General features: G+C 38.7%; 1 protein-coding gene across 6 annotated transcripts in view; it reads left to right on the forward strand.

Annotated features, from left to right (window-relative positions):
• LOC139726587 (tyrosine-protein phosphatase non-receptor type 4-like) overlaps nucleotides 1–24,209 on the forward strand; it is a 163,619-nt gene that overhangs the window by 17,252 nt on the left and 122,158 nt on the right. For all 6 annotated transcript variants that reach the window (XM_071637574.1, XM_071637576.1, XM_071637578.1 and 3 more), the window contains exon 2: nucleotides 16,047–16,279. In XM_071637574.1, the coding sequence (XP_071493675.1) occupies nucleotides 16,226–16,279 (54 nt within the window). In that variant the 5' untranslated portion in view covers nucleotides 16,047–16,225. The remainder of the gene's footprint in view (nucleotides 1–16,046; nucleotides 16,280–24,209) is intronic.

Consider the following 24,209-nt stretch of genomic DNA (forward strand, 5'->3'; position numbering starts at 1 on the left):
CAGTTGATTTGTGTGGAGTAATGGATATGGTGTGATTTATTTTCCATTATCAATGTTAAAATGGAAAAAAATATTTTGTGAAGTTGCATTATAATGTATAAAATGGAGGAAATGAAACAAATATATCTATAGGAGAAAAAAGTATGTCTGTGTGTGTGTGTGTCTGCATGTCTGCCAGTAGGTCTGCAAGTGTGTTCATGTGTGAGTTTTGGAGTATTTGAATCTTTTTCTGTACATACATTGTCTGTTACAATGTACATTGTACATGTATACAGCTGTACATATGTATGTAGTAAGTTCAGCTCGATAATCTGATGTTGTATTACCTGAATTTGGAGATCACATACAATGTACACATTGTATCACATGTGTATATATTTACAATATTAGATAGATCTAAACACATCCTCCTGTGTGATTGATTACATGCTCTGAGACTATTTCTTCCTTTGTTCTGTTGTAACAGCTATTATCCACATCTCTAATCACTAATCCTTTGCCTTTGATGAGTCATGAAACCATATCAAATCAAATTCAGCAAATGTGATCAGCATTTAATTCCTTCCTTTTTCTCCAATAAAACCTACAATATTTGTTTTCTTAATCTGCATTGTTGCTAATTCTATTCTTATTGTTACTCTACATTTGTACAATTTGTATGATTGTTCCCCACTGTAAACTCCTTTTCATGCGAGATGGGCGTAAGGAAAGACATCTCCCGGAAATTACTGTCACAAAAAAATCAATAGACAGTATAGTGCCCTCGCTGGCAGTGAGCATACAGCTGATTGCAGTCCCCCTAATTGGACGGAGTGGATATACAGGTGTCTGCCAACATCCTGGGGGAATGCCCTATTTTCCCTCTAATTAAATAAAAACAAAGCAGACAAAAAAAGAAAGCACCTTTTAAAGATTCATTGTATTGTTCTCTCTTGGGAATGGTGCCCCCATTTCTGTTTGAAAAGTTGGCTGCCATTCTTGGCTAGCATTGATGCCATTATCTTTTTACAGAAGTGTACATGTACATGTACATTGTACCTTTATCAGGCACACTGAACATATGGCTAGTAGGAATAAAAACACAGCAGCTTAAGAGGCTACTGTGTCACTGATGTCTAGAAAAGGGAATTTCCCTTGTTGAACACATGGGTCATATCTTATTTTCTCTTTTAGGGGGTGGGTGGTATATGATGTGGGGATGGATGAAAAGAGGGAAAAATGAGGAAAGATATTCAACACTATTCAGTGTTGATGGTTGTTCCCATAGTGGCTATATACATTCAGATCAATTGTTAAAGTTTAGTATCATGTGAGAATGGGCTAAACTCTTCTATTTTTTAATATAAAGTCGTTTGCTGTCGACATAATGTTGGGTAGATGATCTCGAACATGTCTGTTTGCTGTGTATACGGTTGCATGAAAAGTGTATTATATACTGTACATTTGTACATGTAAAGTGCTTGTGTGCATCCCAACATGCATGTAATAGCAATTTATTGAGTGTGTTTGTAGGATAATCTGTATTTCTCAGACATACAGTGTACCGTATGCTAAATTTTTCATGAGGTTTTTAATTTTGCATATTTTGTGATTTATTCACGTTGTTAAAAACACATGAGATTCTAACTCTGATCCGGACATGAATGTGAAGTGCACACATGCAATGTCTTCGTTCAGCACTGTACATTGTACTCCATGATCACAAATTTAATCACTTGTGAAATTGTTGGGAAGTCCTGATTAGCAAAATATTAGACTTGCTATTGATATGACATACTATATACAATAAATATTTCTGTTCAAAATGTGTTTGCTCTGACAGTTTGACAACCAATCATAGATGAGAAGACACAACCAAAGACCCCAAAATCTGTGCTTTAAAGGTACTGTTTACCATTGGGAGTAGTGATTTAAAAATGTTTGAGATATCACATTTGATGCATACACCTGTATGTGTAGGTCAGTTGTATCACAAAAGATCCGACCATTTGAACATTATTTTTGCAATAGAGCCTTAAATGTATGGGGATGTTACTATTTTTATCACTAAACCATAGCTGTAGATGGTTTAGTCTAGAAACATTTTTATTATACAATGTAACTATTGTTCACATTTTGTATGTATATTTAACAATACTTAAAATTAATTATACTGATTTAAATTTTTACATTGGTTGTTTCTATCCCTAACTCATATTTTAGAATTAACTATTTTGAAGCACTAAAGCTGACTTTTTGTTTCATCTGCAAATAGTAAATTATGTACATGTACATCAAATTGCACAAAATAGATTGTCTTTTGAAACCATTTACATGACACGCGGCTTTGATGTCAAATATGCTTTTAATCATGATGGTTGATATGCATTACAATGTACATGGTACAATGTACATGTGTGCTTGCCATACTGCTCATTTCTTATTCTAATAGCCATTTAACATGTCATATGACTTTGATGTCAAATGAATCATAAATATATGCTTGCCATACTTCTCATTTCTTTGAGCCCCTGTCAGGGTTGGGGCTGATAGGGACTCTGCTCCTCAGGCCTGATTGATGTGTTTCGTAGGCCGGGTTGAAGCCTGGGTACAGTTCCAGGAAATCCCTTGCAACATTTAAAGGGAAATAACCTCCTGATATTGCTGGGTATGTTGCTTTGTACAACAGCAGAAAAAAAAAACATCAGGATAACAGTGAAAACTTTGAAAAAAGAATGGACACATTAACACAAAAAAAGTTATGAGTTGTAAAAGTTTTGTGATTTTAAAAAGACAAATTGGCAACTGTGTGTTATCTAGGTGTTGAGTAGCTCTCCATTTGTTTTGTACAATATTTGTACATGAAATTTCACTACATTTTTCTCAAATATTTGGGCACACAGAACTTATCCACTAAGGATTTATCATGACATGCAAAAATGTAAAGAATATTACTCTTTATTGCAATACTTCAAGAACAGATCAAGAGAAAATGTCTTCTTTTTTTATCGAAGAAGGAAAATGAAAATTGGTGAATTTTTGCATACAAACCAAGTGGAAAGCTGCTCCATACCTAGTACATCGTGTACAAACGTGTACAGTGTAGATGAGAAAGTTTTTTTTTTTTGAAAAGTAAGATGTCAAATCAGTATTTTTTTCTTGCTATGTAAAATGAGGATAGAATACCCCATATTGTAGTTGTACATGTACATCAGACTGTACATCCAGGTTTAGTATATTTTTAGTGAACGTGATCAGTGGAAAAGTTAACATAATTGTCCATCGGACTTGCTTGTCGAGTTGTGCGAACGTGAAACAAATGTGTGGTGATACTACTGGCCTCTTGATTCTTTTCTCTCTTATCAGACCAAAGCAAGACATGAACCGGGCTAGACGTACTTGATCTACCTCACTCAGGCACGCTGCCACTGAAGTGAACCTCTCTCTATAAAAGTAAACATTGGAAAAGGACAGGTTTAATGTAAACCGAGACAGGAAGTGCAAGCGTTTTATTAGCCGCTGGAGGCTGTTTCCGCGACCAAGTCACTAACAGATTGGTGAAATGCTAGATGTCTCCGAGTTCGCCAATGACAGTTGTGATGTTAGCCAGATATCTCTGATGACTTCGAGTGTTGTAGCCTTCTTTCACACATACAAGAGACAGTATACTTCGGCTAACGGGCAAATGCCATAAAAAGACACTACATTTACACATTATTTTTAAAAATATACTTTGAGATTTGACATGGAATGAAAGTACTAAAAGGTTTTAGTTATTTTCTTGTTTATTTGGTATTTACATTATGATCATAAATTTGAACAGATGAGAGATATAACAGAAGTTGTCTTTTCTTGCCAGAACAGATACTGACAAGCCCATTTGTTGCATTGCTACTAAATGTGGCCTCCAACCTTGAAGAGAGGGTAATTGATTTTTGAAGTCGATGTCCCCCTCTGAATATTGTATCCAGTTCATGAATATGGAATGACCGTTTAGGATTAAATTCTGCAATGTACTTTGTATGGTGGTCAGTGTGACATGCACAAGCTATTAAATTGGATTATGTGCCTGTATGGACTGATGTATGCAATTTGCACAATGGTTGTATGTTGTTATCCATTGTTAGAAGGTTGTGTTGACAGTTGTTGGTAATTTATCCCTTTTCTGACAGAATGGTGTTGATCGTTTCCTATTTCAAGTTAACAAAACTCCTTGACAATTAACAAAAAGCTGTAATCACTAGCATGCACAGAAAAAGAATGCATTTGGTTCAGTTTAGATTGTCACTACATGTACGTGTACAATGTAGATGTTATATGTATTTTGCATCACGTAAGGAAGGAAATTAAAGTACAATGTACATTTTCATGTATGGGGAGATCTTGCAGGGGGAACTTGACTTTGTTGCAGGACATTGTAACTTTGCAAGGTACAATCATGTGAATTTACAACATACATATTATATTAATCCCCCCCCCCCCCCCCACACACACACACACACAGGGAGAAGCAAACACTCCAAAATACAGTCTGCTGGCATGAGAAGTCATTCAAGCTACACATGATATATACAACAAATAGCACCCAGTTACAATGTAAATGGATGTGCGAACATTCAATGATCCATTACTAATTACAGCCATGTGACGGACTACCCTGGCACTGTTCATACAGACTACCCTGGCACTGTTCATACAGTGTGCATGTCCAATGTCCCCTCGTAATCAGAGATGGATTTACAAACCAGAAAGAAAGACGGGAATCGTGATTTAGGTGGGGAGGATATTCAGGCAGCCAGGGTTCGATCGTGCCTGGCTGGTAAATACACATCCATCTTGCTGTCACTGGTTGAAGTCGTGGGGAAAATTGAGAAGGGGTGGGGGTGAAGGGGTGGAGGTGTGTGGTAAAAAAAAAATAAAGAAAGATTGTATGTATAAGCAAAAGACGGGAAAAAAAAGATGAATGTTGCAGGTAGAGAACACGCAGGTAGAGAACACACTGCACTGTACATGTACATATATATGGTGTTCACTCACACTGTGTGGAATGATTGAAGTTTTTAAGGAAGCTTCAAAAAATGTCCTCGTACTGTGTTAATGTATTGAAAGAGACTGAAGAAAAATTAGTCCTGTCTCAGCTGACCTGTAAAGTAGACATGTTCTTAAAAGACCAGAAATTAATGCTTCATAAGGAGCCTATGATTGGTAGACACCTGTATCACTCATCATGCCTGATTCTAATGCTGATTGTGATACACTCTTGAACACTTCTGACATACACATGACGTGTACAAATTGTATACGTACCTGTACATACTGGAATAGAGATACAATCTGTACACGCACTACACAATATACATGTTTGTACATTTGTATCGTGTCAATGACATCCAAAAATGCAGTGCTCTGAAATGGTTACTTGCTTCAGAAATTAAATATTCATGAAAGCTGTGAATTATTAAATGTTCTTGGTAAGTGCTCAGGACACTAAAAATGCTCCATTAACAGGGTTCCTCGGAACGCTTTTTGCATGGTGTATGAGCATCCCATAGCAAGATAATGATTGATGGGTTTAATGGTTGATTGAATACAGAAGTACCCGGTACATGGCTGAGTGAAGAGACTGCTGTGTGATTTTAATATGATCTATTAGGGTAAAGAGACATCATGTTATGTTTAATGAAATGTGACAAATTGAACTACTGTATTTCTCAAAAGAAAGGGTTTTCCTGTTGTATTTGCATCAACCCAATCAAGGATGTGAATATTCTTTGAACAGTATTATTCTATGACTGTGATCTCAAAATCATTCTAAAAATATCAGAACATCATACATATATGTCACATTTCTGGTAGTTTGTGAATCAAGCTAATGAGGAGTTGAAGACTATACACTTGTATAAGTCCCGAGTATATTCGGACAGGTGTCTATGGTACAATGTTTGTTCTCCTAGCAGAATCAGCTCATCCTGAAGTGACTAGCTACCTATTTATATCTACCAAACGATACAGGGTACAGTCATAGCCGTCAATACTTTTCTTTTCCTGTCTTTTTCAGAGATCTGAGGTTTGTCATACGTCAGACAACTTTCACTCCAGACATCACTTCCTTTTAGGGTTCATTCACCTCCGAAGCCCCATAATTTTGTCAGGATAGTTTTAAGTTGTAAACAAGAATTGGACAGGAGAGAAATAACCTTTCAAGGGATGACACTGTTATGTTGCACCACCTTGGAGCTGTGACTCCTAGGCCCGAATTCACGAAGGTGGTACAGTTGAAACTATGGTTTACACCATGGACCATTTGTATGGAGCACCAAGTGTCGCATGGCCTATTTCGTTCCATATGTTGTCATTTCATTACGAAATGATAACATTTCTTCAACAAAACATGACTGATTTTGTAACAAAATAGGCCATGCAACACTTGGCGCTCCATACAAATTGTCCATGGTTTAAACCATGGTTTCAATGGTACCACCTTCATGAATTCGGGCCCAAATGTTTACTGCACATTGTAGCTCCCAGGTGGTTTGGGAAGTGTATTCACTAATACTGTACCAGCGATCTAGAGCAGTGTCCGGTAAAACCAGAAGTACTCACAGCATGAGTATTTTCGCAAATTGGAGCTGACAGCATCTTTCGCGGCATGAAATTTTTGCAAATTACTACTGCTGTTCAATATGCTATGTACATACTTATACATAGTGTCTACAGACAAGACCTTTTGCTTGCATTTTAATTTTGCAAATCTTGGCTCCTTGCAAAATTTGCAAAAATTTATAGTTTTACAGTACATGTACAGTATTATATTAATATCTTTTGATGTTTGTTTGTTTGTTTGTTTGTTTGTGTGTGTGTGTGTGTCTGTATGTGTGCAATTAGCAGTTCTCTATGCACCTGCGTAGTTATTTGTACTCAACCTAATAATAACTTTACCAAATGCTGCACTTGATTTGACATCTCCTAGTGATATGGCTCATTTCTTCCAGACAATCAGATTTGTTGTATTGAAACAAGTACATACTGTTATGAATCTTTCACTATAACTTCTTTCACAATAAATGTGAAACGTTTGCAGATAATTCAAAATGCTGATCACAGCAGTGAAGCAGACGAACACACACAAATCAATCCATGAGGTCGCTGTAACTATTTATTGATGCAAAAAGCATAGACATTGGGAAAACAAATGTTTCGAACAGTTTTATATTAAGCTGAAGTTAAAACTTAAGTGTTGTGAATGATTTATGAACTAGCTACAAGGTTTTACTAAAGAGCAAAAGCTTTTGTAAGGGGCCATATGTTCTACGTGACAGCTGTGGTCTTACATATTTTCCTTGTTTGCTTGTTTGTTTGTTTGTTTGTTTTCTTTCTTTCAAGTGGGGGAAGGGATGTGGTACTAGTAATACATCGCCATTGAGGTTGTGTTGTGTTCCTTTGGAAAATAAACATTTGATTAGTTTGGGGATTAAGATTTTGTTCTGGACAAACTTTTGTTGGAATGACCTAATACTTGGCACAGTGTGAACACACCTTAGCGTGATGTCTTCTACACACATGTTTGTTGTGGGCTTTCATCCAGAGCAGTGATCATAACTTTTAATGGTAGAGTAGGTGCATTCACATCGGAATTTCTGTGGTATTAAATACCATGGTGATTTGTGTGCATTGTTTTCTTGGCGATATAAAGTGGTAGGAGATACCGTGGTAATTTGCATTGTACCATTCTCATTCATAAAAACCCGTTTTATTTTTGGTGAGCATTGTTTACGCACATATTTTGTACAGGGAAGAGACAGGAAATGTATCTGGTCATGCGTGCAATACACCACTTTTATGATCGGTGGTATTTTTTGACACGATTCACACTCAAATCTTTCACTATTAAATTAGCACATACCATGGTACATTTGTGGCATACTTTGTGGTGCACCCACATTCACATGACATATTACCCGACGAAATACCACAGTATTTCGCTTTCAATGTGAATGTACCTACTCATGTCACCTTCTGGAAGGCAACTGGTTTTATAGATGGCTTGGGGCTGGGGAGAGAGTAAAGTTTGAGAATGTGGTTTAGTTGAGATTGTCTGAAGTGCATACATGATGTGCTCCAGCCCACACTCTGTGCCACTGTGTGGAAATGCCCAGGGTTCTGCTTTCCCATAGACATGTGAACAAATAGGGAATAAATTGTCTTCGACTCGGCTTGTCACACCTCCCTCTCTTCCTCCTCTTTTCTCATCCTGGTCTCGTCTCTCGGTTGACGACGGTGGTTTCTTTTACTTCCCTTCTGCGCACGCCCCCGCCTCTTTCCTCCCTCTCTAACCTCTCCCCCTTCCCTTTGCCTACAACATGCTAAACATTGAGCAAACTGGCCACAAATTAGCTTGATCAACATTGATGTGGGAGCTTTTCCACTGACTGCATCTTCCACTGCCTGGGATCGAGGGAGCAACATAACTTGTTTTTTTGGTCTTACATGTGAACGAGTAGGCCTACTTGACTTGGAGAATGCTAGTATTGTTGCCTAAATCAATGTAAAGTACTCTAAAAAGCAATGTAAAGGCATGTTCGCTATCACTATCAAATTCGTGTGTTTGTGTTAGATGTAGGTGTGCAGGATCTAGAATCAGTGCTAGAGATGGGAATAGGCAGGACAAATTCTTTGATCGTTTTTAAAGCTTTCAAAACACTTTCATTTTCATTATTATTATTATCATTATCATTATTATTATTATTATTATAATTATAATTATTATTATTATCATTATTATTACTATAGTATTTTTATTTCATTATCAATATCATTATCATTACTACTACTACTACAGATGTACTACTACTGGACATGTACTACTGGCTGTCATTTTATCAATATCATTTTTAAGTGATAATTTTGCAGGCTCCATTCAAAAGCGTGTTTGTGTAAAGGAAAATGTTGCAGTGATTCCCCTGAATGTCTCACACATACTATAAAACAAGGAATGTTTTCGTGCATTTAAATTTCGCGAGAGCCAAGATTCGCAAAATTAAAATGCATTGTGTGAAAGTTCTGGTCTACACTATACGCAATGAATGTTAGAAGCAACTTCAGAAAATTTCAAGCCGCGAAAAAAGGCCGTTGGCTCCAATTCGCGAAAATTTCATGCCATGAAAATATTGTGTTTTTCAGTAGTAGAGAAGTGTGAACATGCTCCAGCAGATATTTAGGTATACAACTCTTTGAGATGGAACCAATCACTGCACGGGATTCACAAGATTTGGAGCAATTTGGCTCATATTGCACATTCCCACACTGAATCCTCTGTACTGGCAGGGAGGTGAGACGTTCCTCTCACCTCCCTGGTACTGGTGAGGTTCCTGAGTTTCTTGTCCCCCACCCCCACCCCCCCCCCCCCCCCCCCCCCCACCCCCAAAAAAGAGAGAAAGTATAAAGACAGAAATTGGGAAGTATCAAAAAAGAGAGAATAGTCCTGTCTTCTGTTTGTACACTCACAATTCCAACTGTACTAAATTTGATTGAAGGTAATGAGTATGTAATGACCTGATAATCCATTGAGGACTAGTCCTGAGTATTCTTGGGCTGGGGTGAATAAGGAGTGTGTGTTATAGGAAAATCAGTCCGTCTTCAATGGGTTAAAGATGTCTGCTGAATATTTACTGTCTTTCTTCTACTCTATTCTTTCCCTCTTTCCTTCCCCTCCTTTCTCTTTTCATCTGTTTGTCTGTGTGTCTCTCTTTTTGTATTTCTTCATGTTTTTATGTCTCTCTTTCGTACACTCCATCTCCTCCCACCTCCCTGCTCTTACCAACTCTGCTGCAGGCATGGGGAATTGGGTCAGGTGAAAGTACATTGAAGCATTGCTATGTCAGACTGTATCTCTTCTTGCCTGTGGTGTGCAGTAGTGTGCCTGCACTTTCCAACACTTTTGACAGGTGCGCCATGTTAACACATACTCTCCTGATGGGAATACCTGGAGTCTGTTGGTTGGAGGTTTGCCATGTTGGTTGGTTGGTCGATTGGTCTGTTGGTTTGGTTTTTGCCAGCCAGCCCGAGGGATGCCAATGCCTGCACATTGCTGTACGAAACCCCCAGAGGATGAAAGAGTACAGAGGAAACTGCCCACATTCAGCCATTGACCTTTTTATTTTTACAATGTGTTTTGTGTACTTGTGTACACATGCATACACTCACTCATGTAATTTGTGCAAACATATTCCGTAGAGTGGTGCATTCACCAGGGACGACTTGCTTGATGTGTTGTGTTGGCCTCAGAGTGGGTAGGCACTGGCTCGCTGCCCATCTTTTCCCAATCAGTGTCATCACCTTTCTCTTCACCCAATTTAATTCACAATCACAAACTCAATAATAAACAGGGGAGGAGGAACATTTGTAGTCTTGTCTCCAGCAGTTTGAAAAAAAAAAAAAGCATGTTGGGAATGGAATGGTTCGGTGTGATACATGTAGGCCTACCTGGGCCATGTTTTATGAAGAATTATAATTGATTATTAGTTGATTTCTATCATGAGTCTATGGCAGGGTGTGTTGTAAGGAAATTTATAATCGATTATATCTCTGAACAAAGCGGTGCCCTGGTGCTTTGTTCTCATACAAAGATTTGATGGCGCTCCAATGGCATACATACTATATTTCGAAATGATGCCAAATTTAGTAATTCTGCTAGGCACCGTCAAAGTAGGTGTTGCACTTCATGTGCACATTGACTGATTGTAGGCCTACATTGTCAGTACGCACAATGCAGCATGGCTGTGTGTTTCTTGTAGTTACGTACCAGGGAGGTGGAAAAGAGAGACCCTGGTTGTACTACTGCACTGCAGGCCTGTCCAGTTTAATGTTCTTCTCCATCTGTTGCTATACTCCAGGATCACTGAGGACATTCCAGTATTTGCAGGCTGTCTCTAACCTTGTTTGTATCGATGTCCTTCAAGGGACATTCCAGGTTGATTGCCAGGAAGAAACGCTTGACTTGACAGTGAGAGTTCAGATTACAAGGTATACTGTCTTCATGTGTGGAGTGATAGGGGTGAATACTCTCTGAGGTCTTTCAGACTGCAAAGACTTTATTAGTAAACATGTTTGCAAAGATGTTTCATGTTCAGGAAGTAATATTTTGAAAGCAAACGTTAACCCATTGAGGACGGGCTGATTTCCCATAGATGCTTGCCGGAGTGTACTCAGGATCAGGACTCGTCCTCAACGGGATAATCATGGTTCTCCAAAACATAATTCTCTCATCTTGTATGGTCAATCATGATCCCGAGGTATTTTCCAGTTGAGTATTGCTCAAATCTGAATACCCACTTCCAGTCTACGCCTTCATTTGAGCAAATTCTAACTACCAGTTTTGGTGCCCTTTTTTTGTTTTCTTTGTGCAATTGGAAATGTAATGTTTATGAACTTGTGTAGACCAAGCATGTTCCCATGAAAGTTAACTGTGTGTACGTGTACAAGGTAGTTCTCCCTCTGCTCTGTTAACAACCCCTTTTCAGATGTGTCTACTCCTATTCAGTCTGTTCTCCATGTTGCCTAGCAACCACAACCAGGATTAAGGGGATGGGGATGAAAAGCATCTAGGCTTTAGGACTACTGTACATGTAGTGTCAGCTGGATCAGGACCATGAGTGTGGATGTGACTCTTATAAGTGAGTGCAGTGTGCATTACACTTTTAGGGAGTAGGCCACAGGTAAAGTTGGGCCAAATGGCAAAAAAAAGCAAAAACAATATAAGCCAAAGCAATTCCAAAGTGATGTGATATTGAATATTTTTAAAAACTTAAGAAATATAGGCCCAATCCGTCCATGTCCAAATCATGGACCAGTTTATATACTGCACTGATAAATCCTCATATACAGTTATATCTGCATGCAAAGATTGTCCATGATAATCTAAAGCTCACAAAGTCAGTTACAACTGAAACATATTCCCTCCACCTGAAAAAGATCAAAATTAGATTAAAAAATGCAGCTGTCAAGAAGAAAGCACAAAGCATGTAAAAGCAAGGATATTACATTTGTATGTACCTTACCAAGAATTTCGGCATGAAACACCAGAAGTTTCTGAACCCTGATAATCTACTTTATGTCTGTGATACAAGTTCTGGTACACAAAGAGCAAGATATATCGGCATGCATGACTCAGTGTTCTTAGCATGTGTAGGCCCTATTGCCTATGATAATCCCATCTCCCTTAACCCGTTGAAGTCCCGAGTTTATTCTCTTCAGGTATCTATGGGACTGTGTGTTATTAAAATAGCAAAATCAGCTCCTACACAACAAAATAAGATTTAAAAATTGTGTCAAAGAGGGAATGCAATATGTACCTAGGTATATGAGTGGTACACTTTATGTATTAACCCTATCCCCTCCCTCCCCCCCCCCCCCCAAAAAAAAAAGATAAGTTTGAAAAAGTTTGTTATATTTGATATAAACACTTATGTTTGTACAATGCACCAAATTTGTAGTAATCAAACAGTTATTGGTATTTTTCTCTCAGAACAGAAAAAAATGTCACTTGTAATTTTAACATACCACGTAGGGCCCTAAGTAGTAGATTTATTTGATTACAGCCACTTGGATTGTTCATGGTCTTTCAAGCAAGTTTCCATAATTTTTTTGCATTGAGAAATTCAATACAATCGTATTGAAACCATACACTTTATGGCATCATCAATCATGATGAAGACATTTTAGACTTTTCTGGAGAAAAGTTTCGTAGAAAAATTGTGCCAGGCTTTCGAAATGACTCAATAAGATTAAAGGACAAGTTCACCTTCATAAACATAAGGATTGAGAAAATGCAACAATATTAGTAGAACACATCAGTGAAAGTTTGAGGAAAATTGGACAATCGATGCAAAAGTTATGAATCTTTTAAATTTTTGTGTTGGAACCGCTGGATGAGGAGACTACTACAGCTTGTGAGTCATATGCGTACAACAGTATAAAGAAAATATAAAAGAAAATTCAACATATTTTCACTTTTTTCGCATAATAAAAGAGCAATTGACTTGCCTCTTTCTAAAGGCAGGGGGAATAATATTACCCATAACATTTATCGGTAACGAATCAGGGGAATGTGTACTTTTTTCAAAAGATGGAATTTTGTGAAATTCTCTTTATATTTTCCTTATATTGTTGTACGCATGTGACATCTAAGTTATTCATACACTGCAGTAGTCTTCTCATCCAGCGGGTACTGCAAAAAAACTTCAAAAATTCATAACTTTTGAACGGATTGTCTGATTTTCCTCAAACTTTCAATGACGTGTTCTACTAATATTGCTACATTCTCTCAATCCTTATGTTTATGAAGGTGAACTTGTCCTTTAAGAAGCGAAGTCAGTATCGATTTGACTTGTAGATGCAGATATCCGTGGAAATATGATGTACGTTGGCTAATGCCACAAATTAAGTGTGCTGGGAGAGTTGGAGCGGGTAGGTTTTCCTTTAATGACGTAATGGATGCGGGGGCATCAGTATTTTTATTATACTAGTCGGCCGCCCAGCAGCCAAAGCGGACACAGGCGACGGAGACTGTTGCCCCGTTGTGTTGATGGACTCGGACATCTGGTGTGGTGATCAGAAGTGACAGGAGAAAGCAGTCCTCTAGTCTCTCTTTCTCTCCCCCTCTTGGGATTGGCCGAAAGACTGGGAGATAAAATCCTGAAAGATGGACCGAGAGCGAGAGAAGGTGGCCAGGGGGAGAGGTATCGGTGGAGGGGAATTCTGAAGATGCCTTCGGCCTCAATAAGGACAATGCCGACTTTTCAGTCCTTGGTTCGATGATTTTCGGTGGATGTGCCATCCTGCATTTTTTAAAGGGGGAGCTTGAGTGTTGGGGACATTTTTTTCACCCAAACTCTCTCTCTCACGCATTTCTTGTGAATGCAAAAAGGCCATCCATTTTATATCTTCCTCAGTTGTATCTCCCAGACCAATTTCTTCTCCTTTCGATCAGATTTGATCAGTGCAAAGATGCAGGGATGTCTCACTGAAGGCTTTCTCACTGTCGTGATGTGAGGCTAAGCTGCAGTGTCCTCTAAAGAGTATTACCCCCATTGAAGGTGAAAATGGGCCGTCCTTGCTCCCTCTGCTATGCCCAGTAAGACGTAGGTAAGAAAGAGAGAAGAATCACCTGAGACCATTATGGCTGTTTTCACCTTTCCAGACTCGTTGAGGGTCGCAGGAGACATTGCGATAACCCACAAGTGCGAAAATGTAGTCATCAGAGCTTAACCCGTTCCATACTGAATTCTGAAATCCCCATAGGGTTAATACGCAGATCACCAGGTTCCTGTATGAAACGGGTTAATTGTAGGCTGATGATGAGTCATCTTTGTGTCTCAGGGTGTGCAGGTCTCTGCTGCAGCGTGACGGAAGGTAGTCTAGCTTTCAGGCTTGTTCATTCAACCCTAGAGAGGTACACCAAATTAGAGTTTGGAGGTGATGTTGCTGCGATATTGACAGAATGGCCTGCACCTGTGCACAGACCCATCTTGCAGCATTCAAGTAGACACGCAATGCCAGACACACTATGTGACTACAAATGTGCATAAAAGGACAAACGACTGAAGGTCAGACCAGAATGGAACTAATCGTGTGGAGAGTGAGCATAACGTGAGCGTATCAAAAGCCAAATCTATAGGGAATTAAGGATATTCAATAAAGGATGCTCCCATTTTCAGCCTCATCCGGGTTATTAGATAATGAAAATGAATTTCAGAAATACAATAAGAATCATGAATAGGATTTTGGGCAGAGTTTCAATATTAGTAAGCGTAACCAGCTGAAAAGTAGATTTTGTGTTATACACATTGTAGTACCAACAGCTAATCATACATTGTATGTTTAATGCTACAAACGTGTACATACTTACATGTACTGATGAGAGGGGAATGATAAGGAAATGGTCAGGCATTGGTTGCATCTGTTAATCAGGGCTGTGAAATACAAGGTCATCACTATAAAGTCTATGCCAAGTTTTGATTGTATCAGATAGGCCAATGCTTTGTAGCTTAAAAAGTGGATTGCAACATTGGAATCAAACATGCACTAATCCAAGATGCCCTATTCTGATTGGTGGAAAGTTATGTGTGAGTTCACTCTGGATTTCAAACTTCACTTTCTCTGCAACAGGGATCAGGGGGGCATTTCATGTAGGAACTTGTCGGATAAAATGTCCGACAAGTCAATTATATCCGACAAGTTCAGAGAAATCAGCCAATCAGACTAAAAAATTTCTCAAAACTTGTCGGATATAAATGACTTGTCGGACATTTTATCCGACAAGTTCCTTCATGAAATGCCCTCGGGGGGGGGGGGGGCATTTCATGAAGCGTTTTGGTCGGATATTTTTCTGGCAAACTGTTACAAGCTACTGAAATCCTTGCATCTGACTGGCTGAGAGCAAATTTGTGCGACAACTTTGTCGGACAAAATGCTTCATGAAATGCCCCCCAGAACCGATAGAAGACGGTGTGTGAAATGCAACAATTGTCCATTTCTTGCAACTTTCTGGGGTACATGTCAAAAGGCTTTACCAAAGTTGATTTGTTGGTACCTGGATGGCTACTCAATATCTGCAAAGAATAATGTACACAGCAAACCAGCATCAGTCATCTCTTTAGTCTCATGCCCTGCATTCAGTGAGTAATACGTGCTGTAATACAGTGACAAAACACACACAATCAAGTAATTATCATCAGAATGCTGCAAGCATCTTCAGTCATCAGCACTTACATATTGTAATAAAAAGAAACAAATGTCTGTTCCATATGAATGCCGCATTTTGAAGAAAAAAAAATCTCTTTCACATATTATGTAACTGTCATTTTACCATATTTATGCATACACTCACCCCCAAGGTCTGTAAATGTTGATTCTTGCTGTTATGGTGTGGTTTTTTAGGTGAATAAAGCTGAAATGAAATGAAATCGAAGTAAATGACAAGGGCGAAGTTTTCTTTGGTTTCTCTATTGTATGTTTCATCTTCACTTCTATTAATTTGATGTTTTTTCTTCCTTACTGAATTCTTTCAGATTAGCCAACTGAGCGATCCATCAAGATTCTGCGCCCACAAATCATTACGGTGGCGGGGCGGCTGGGGAATAATGGCCGCGCCCCGGCCGGTGGCAGTGGGCGGCGGGCTAAGGCGACCAACAGCGGCTCATACAACGTGCGTGCACATGAAGTCGCCCGCGACAAGCAGGAGCGGCGAATGAAATGCCTCGTCGTCTTTCTGGACGACTCAGAGGAGATATTTGAAGTCGAGGTAAGTTTCATTCTAGAACTCACATCTTGACATTAATGCTATATAATGATTCTAGCCAACAGTATACAATCTTCCAGCAGGTTTATCGGCGCTGGAATCGAGTGATGCATGGTACTTTTTGTTAGTGTTTTCAAGATCCCAGGGAGCTGTTCCAGTAAGCGGTTTTGCGAGCGCTCATCAGTTGCAGTAATTACAGTTACTGTGGCAGCAGCCAGACAGCAACCAATTGACTGCAAGCATTAAAAATTATTGCTATGGTAACTGCAATTATTACAAGCTACAAAAATGATCAATATCTTCGTGAAATGTGCTGCAGATTTTAGTGTAAGAGTGTTGTTGACAAATTAGTATCAGAAAAAAAACCCAAAGTGTTGGGGAGTGTTAGACTTATTTTGTCATTAAGAACAGCTCTTTCTCTAGTCATTCTCTTGGTTCAAACTTCCTAAAGCGTAATACTCCTATTCCCCATTCCTCCACAGTGCCTATGCAGGCCAATGCTATATTATCTGTACCAAGGTTAAAAACTCAGCAAGAGCCTGCATCTTACAGCAGGTCGGAGATTTGTCACTGTGGGAGATTGTAGAAGCGTGCTGTACCGAAAACCGCTGCAGGTAACGCTGGGATGATTGCCATATGTGAATGACACACTTTTGCCCCCTGTTCCCCCCAGGGCTCCATACAACCATCAGATCATAGCCAGACTTCTACAAGACTGGCAATTCCTCACCCTTTCATGTGAGTTTGTGCGCTGAGACAGGCTATATAATGCACATTTGCCTTTGACTGATGACACATGCGTGTGTGTGTGTGTGTGTGTATGTGTGTGTGTGTACACTTACCCATGGTTGAAAACCAGGACACACACACAAACTTTACATTTAAACCGAGGACACACAGAGAACCGAGGACGTCCTAGTTTCGCAGACCATTCCAAACGGTCTGCTTTTGCATGGGGTACATGTTTGTAGGTCCTCAATTAGCATTATTGTAATACACGTGTAAGTCCTCAGTTGTATAGTAATGTACGAATGAGTCCTCGGTTGACAAGAGTCCTACTTACACACAGGTCCTCGGTTATGTGGTAAAATTCTTGTGGGTAAAACAGGTCCTCGGTTTCCACCATAGATGCGTACGTATACATGTGTGTGTGTGTTTACACTTTAAAATTCCCACAAGAGAGGAAGAAGAGGGAGGGGTAGAGAGAGCCAGTGTGGGAAAGACACCCCCCCCCCCCCCCATCCTAAAAAGCCTTCAATTCTGCTAAAACCCTATGGATAAAAGTGAGTGTTTGACAGTGAAAGGAGGCAGGCAGGGTACTGCAGACCTATTCTTGGGTGGGGGTGGGGTGGAGGTTGAAGGGCTAAAGGAAGGACTCTAGCCGATGTAGGCATTGTATTCATTGTGATGCAGGGGCATACATCATGGGAATAATGTTTAGTAATGTCTGAATGAGCATTCTGAAAAGATGGGTGTGATGTAGTCCCCATTGATGTCAGGTAGAATAGAGATCTGGAAAATGAGGGTTAGGTGTTGATTCACTCATTTGAAAATAAATGTAAACAGTGCATTTGCATGATCTCTTTTTACTTGTTGTTGTAAAAAGGGGTTGTTGGAAAGAAGACAGGCGAGGCATTTATTCATACTGTACCTCCATCAGAGAAAAAAGCTGCCATGCATTTAAAATACCTTTATTCTGGCACAGTTTATATGTACGTAGATATACTGATGAGTTCAATGTTTCACACACAGTACCATTTTTCATGCACAAAAACATGGGAACTTTCTGAGAAGGAAATACCGTTTAATGTCTTACACCTCATATATATGCCTTTATAGCAATTAATATGACAATTATGTTTTGTTTGGCTTAAGAGAAATGATGTTGCAATATGATTAAGATATACTCTATAAAAGTTTCTACATTGTATACGCTTACTTCAAAATTGTTCAGTAGGATACCAGGAGATAGAACCATAAATGTCATGAGTATGTCTTGCAATATGTTGAAAAAAAAAGATACAAAAATTGATAGTGAATGAGACCGAATCGCAGCAGTGGACTGCAAAAACAGAGAATCATTTCTAAATGTCACGGCGAGTTATGTGCAGTTCCCTTCTCTATGGAGAGTCCACCCCCCATGACTTAGGCCCCCTTTCATTTTTTTTTTTTTGATACTAAAACAGCACCTCAAAAAGCAGCAGCTCAATGAGGTCAGGTACTGTAGATGTGAGATTCATTGTAAAAGTCAACAGTAACATCCAATTCTTGCTATCACATATATTCTTGAAATTATAAAACTCAAACGACAGCGGTACTACTTATTTTCCATAACAATGAGTCGGCAGTGCTGTGCCAGTGCACAGCGTGAGATCTTGAAACTACAGTACAATAGTTTTGTATGTTTATTAGAAGTGCTATAAGTTGGGAAAAGAAATATCAACTGTAAGCTCTGAAAATACATTTCTATTGTGAAGTGAGAATATTTTGATCATGAGAAAAAGGGCAAAATCAGACATGATTACGGCATAGAGGCGCTCTGCCCATGCATGCTGCACAGTAAATTGGCATTTCAATATCAGAAGTGCACGAGTGAACCGCGAAAGTGTGACTCTGTGTGTTGCGCTCAGGTGCGTGAGATCACGTCATTCATTTGCACATAGTGTATGGCCAGCGTACAGATCCGCCACAAGCAACGTGATTGTTTACATAATTGATATGCGGTCCATCGAATTGAGATTCCTTTATATCCTAGGAGAATGATCAAAATGTTGTTTAACATACTGAAACAATCATGCTTCGTGCAAAGTGTTAGAAAATGTGCATTTAAGAAGAGACATTACAAACTCTTGTATAATGCATGTTAATACAGAACATTGCAAATGTCATGGTTTGCTGGTCGATTAGGCATTGTGGATGCATGGTGTGTGCATTGATGTGACCAGAACTGGGGTTTGGCCGTGAAATCTAGGGTAACAAACACTATTTATAGCTCAAATTCCAGTCTTGACGAAAAAGGCTGCCCAACTCGAATGCATTCATCGCTGTGGGCTATCAGAGAATCTCACCATAGAGTTGTTATTTTTCTTTCTGTTATTCTTTTTCATTCAGAATGTATGAGTAGTGGTTGAGCTTAAAAAACAAGTGTGCAGTTACCAGGGCAACACGTCACATGGCTGATACCCCTTGACCCTGTAGAGTCTCTCAGGAGAGTGGACTAAGCTTCTGCTTGCTTTCTGACATTTTTGCCTCTTCTGTTTCTCCCCCAAACGAGGGGTAAAATGGATGATTTGGAGAAAGTGGTGAATAATTTGGTACCTGGTATTCAGTACTCCAGTTGGATTACCATTTTTACTGAAGGATATGTGCATTTTGTTTGTGCGTATGTATGTATGTGTGTGTGTGTGTGTGTGTGTGTGTGTGTGTGTACATGTTTTGATGTCGAGAGGCCTAGTCAAGTCAGTAGGCACTATTCGAGTTTGCAAGTTTCCTTTGAAGAGTTAATAATGTAATACATTCCTTATCATTTTGGATTGTTAATACTGTACATTGTGTTTGCTTTAAATCTTCAAAAGAGGTGACATTAAAATTTTTGTGGTATACACAATAATCATTGCACAATCAGAGCCATGTATTATTTTATGGAAAAACTATAACCTGATAGCCATCATGCAAGTTCCATGTATAAAAGGGAAATATTTTGAAATAGGTACATTGTGTATTTCAGTTTTTTCCCCAAGCAATATGCTTCATAGGAAATAGTAAGATGGGAGGATAACTTTGAAAGTGACATGTGTGTGTGTGTCTGTTTGTGTGTGTATGTGTGTGTGTGTAGGAGGGGCTGGAATGTCTTGATGCTTCAGATTGAATACTCAACAATGCTAATTCAATATTTGGCCCATTTTCAGATTGAAATATCACGATATTGTTATGTTTCTGGTGCATTCTCATTGCAAATTGTGCCAACAAACTTCCTGTGACGTTATAGAAATCATACCCCCAGTATATGTTGTTTCTAATGGTGTTTTAAGTATATGTGGGTACAAGTAGTTGCCAAGCAACTTTCACTTAAATGTCATTTTTTCTTTTATCGAGATATTTTAGTTTGAATGGCCTCGATGCCTGCCATAATGTCCCCCTGACAATCAACATAGTGAAATGCCTTCGATTTGTGTATAAGGTTTCTGATGGTAATAAAGGAGTTAAATGAAGCACGTACCCCACCAAGAGAGCTATGTACAATGTTTATTTTGAGAAAGGCAATGAAACCAAAGCAACAGGTAACTTGCACACTATGATAAATCCAACAAATACAATGTATGCACGTAATGAGGCTTTGACTTGTGTCATATAAATTGTAGTTCATTTAAAGGTATAATTTACCATTTATTGCAGATGAAACAAAAAAGTAACTTCAGTGCTTCAAAATAGTCTAAAACGCAAATTAGGGATAGAAACAACTAATGTAGAATTGTTAATCAGTATTATAGTATGTGAGCAATTGTTTTTTTTGTTTGTTTTTTTTCCAAAGAATAAACCTTCAACAATTATGGTTTATTGAGAAAAATAGTGATATCTTCTTTCTGTTATTAAAGCTTTATTGCAAAATGTTTATACAGTAGGATATTTTGTGCTATACCTGACCTACACGTATGCATCAAATGTGATAACTTGAAATTTTAAAAATCATTCTTCCCAATGGTAAACAATACCTTTAACATCGCAGTATGCTGACAGTGTGTTACTATACATTGTGTTTAGGAAGCTATTCTTCATTATAAGACTTGAGATGTGATGAGTTGTACCAACAGAATTCCCTATGCAAAGCACAGAGACTGACTTTCTTCGCCAACTAGAGATGAGTAAACTACTTTTGTTACTGTTATGAACTTGATGAAACTGCGCAAGTCTGTATTTTTTGTACCATCTCTATATTATTCCTGCAAGCAAACACACACACACACACATATATACACACACACGACACACACATCTACTAAGACACTGTTATTGAGGTTAAATGGTAGAAACTTGGGGGGGGGGGATAGAAGGCATGCTTGGTTTACCACCCCACTGTATGGCCAAACTTGTAGCTTCATGGTGCGAGGGAGCCCTGTCTGATCCCAGTTTATTTTGAAACTGGAAGTGAGTCATGGGTGCATGAGTATGGCAAAGACAGGAGTGGTGATAGGGGTGGGGTGGGGTGTGTGCCCATGTAATTTGTGTATTAACCATAGACAAAAGGGGATGGGAGGGGGGTAGTGGGATGTGTAATGTTTGCTTTATTTATATGCCATGCAAGGGGAAAGACTTTTTTAATTGGTCATGATTTAATGGAAGTGTGTGAACTTGTGGAAGGGAGTTGTAGGGAGTGGGGTTTACAGGTTTCCTAAGGATTTAGTATAGCCATAGGCCTACATTGTAGGAGGCTATGTGAGTGTTTGAGGGCTAAAAATGATAGGGTTTTTGAGTATTAAAGAGAGGTGATTTTTGTAAATGTTTTGCCTGTTGCATTAAATCTTTATCCTGCATAAGAGATATGGGATGATATACCCAATGGGACAGAGAGAGAGAGAGAGAGAGAGAGAGAGAGAAGAAAAAGAAGAAGAAGAAGAAGAAGGAGGCAGAAGGGTTAGGAGTGGAATGAGTTTACCCCACATGATGAAATGATTAGGAAGTTCCCGTAAAACTTTACGTCAACCGACACCGCCGACTGACGGAGTTCGATGCCTGTCAGTGTGTTTGTGTGTGTTGCCAGAGACTGAGGTGACTTGACGATGTGAGGTTTGCGAGATAGAAATTACCCATTTCTTGAAGGCGGGTGGTTCATAGTGAATCATCATACAGTGTAGACCTACATGGTGCTTTAAAGGGAAATATCCCGTCTGCGGTCAAGTTGACTTTGGCAAATGTAAAAATTTACACACAAAAGAATAAAGAAAGTAATGATATATCACAAGTTCTTGTTAAACATTGAATTAGTGGTGACCACATTACAGGCCTATTTACTATAAAAGTGGAAATTGTTGTGCATTTCGCGTGACCAGAGACTGGCGCCAAAATAAAAGCATGCAAATATTTAGCTTGTTGATTTCTTGATTCTGCTGACGTAAAAAATCGTGAAATTTATCTTACCCTTTAGAGTGCAAAAAATTACTCATAATGTAAAAATACCTAGGCCCTACTTTTTATGTGATTTGGTGTGAAGTCATTGTCTCACAATTCTCTTTTTCACATTTGTGTGTTTGTTTGTTTGTTTGTTTGTTTGTTCATTTGTCTGTTTGTTTGTTTGTTTGTTTTTGCATTTATAATGATGTAAGACTTATCTTCTTCCAATACTGTGCAGAACCTCCTTATGGCACAGGTTTTAGGTGGGTCATTGATTTACAGTGTGTATCCTCTATAAAAGTAGAACAGTGTTTGATTAATATAACCACACAATAACTTAAAGGGACTGTACAGTACTGGTTTAGGTGGGGATTCATGTTTTGAACATTCCTAAGTGAGATAATGAGAAACCTTTTATGAAAAATGAAAGAGCATGTAATTTTAAGAAGGATTCAATGCTTATTTGATGAAAATTGGTTTTCAAATGGCTGAGATATAAAAAAAAGTGATAATAATAAAAGGCGACAGGCCACGCCTTTTTATTAGGACCTCTTTGTTTCACCATGTTTTTGGATATCTCCGCCATTTCAAAACCGATTTTTATTAAATAAACTTTTGATAGCCCTTACAATTGCATGCTCATTGACATCTCATAGAGTGGTTTCTGAATATCTCACAAAACGTTAAAAGCTAAATCCTCACCTCGACCAGAACTGTACACACCCTTTAATATGAAGTAGCGAGTATTATGTCAGGAATTCATCTTTGCTTCATTTTTATTTTAATTATTTTTTTTTTTTTGGGGGGGGGATACTGTTTACTTACTGTTTATGAATACAAAATGTATTTATGAGAAATGGAAAACAAGTAAACTCATTGATCTGTTGAATACTCAAATCATAATACTGGTTTTAAAAAATGGAACAACCAACGGATTATATTCATCTTGGGTCTCCTTTGAAGCACTTCCCAATGGGCCATGGAGTGTGTAATATACAGTACGTGTTTCCCCCTCCGTACATGTGTAAGGCAGTCCCTACGTCGTGTTCACTTGCTACCTCACTAATTATGGCCTATTTGGGATAATTTTATTTCGCTGGGGGGCCCCAGGACTGGGTAATGAGAATCAGGCCCCGCAGGTTGACGATGGCAGAGCTGACAGTGTAGGAAGTCTGGAGATATATTGGAAATGTCTGCGTAAGAGAGCACTCTACACTACCTGTAAATTTAAATCCAAATCCCCGTCTAGAATCCTGCAACATTTTCTATGGATGAGGATGTTTGTGATATAGTCTGTATTTGTAAAACCAGAGAAACAACAATTCATTTGTTACTACAATTTAACCAGGCTAGACATTGCTGGAAGATATCTGTAGCAAATATATCCTGGAAATAACTATCACAGATTTGTTTTTTTCCTTGAGATATCACATTGGTATTAAACCATGAAAACATAAATGTGTAATTTGATGATAGGCCTTTCTGAATGCATCATTCATGTAGCAATTACATTAGGATGCAGAATGACAAAAATAAAGCATCCAAGGATAAAGGTAACGGACCTTTAGATGTAGAAGGTGGGTTTGATACTAGTTATAAGTATTAAAAACAAATAATGTAAAACGAGAAATGTTCGCTTGCATTTTAATTTCGCGAGCGTGAAGATTCACGAAATTAAAATGCACGCAAAAGTTCTTTTGTACACTATATGCACTGAATGCCAGTGGCAGTTCGCGAAAATTTCATGCCGCAAAAAAGGCCGTCGGCTCCAATTCGCGAAAAATTCATGCCGCGAATATATCATGTTTTACAGTAATGAATGTGC

This window comes from Diadema antillarum, unplaced genomic scaffold (assembly GCF_040938485.1).
Source record: "Diadema antillarum isolate AM-2024a unplaced genomic scaffold, OU_Dant_1.0 seq00000090_RagTag, whole genome shotgun sequence".
In the NCBI taxonomy this organism is placed as follows: Eukaryota; Metazoa; Echinodermata; class Echinoidea; order Diadematoida; family Diadematidae; genus Diadema; species Diadema antillarum.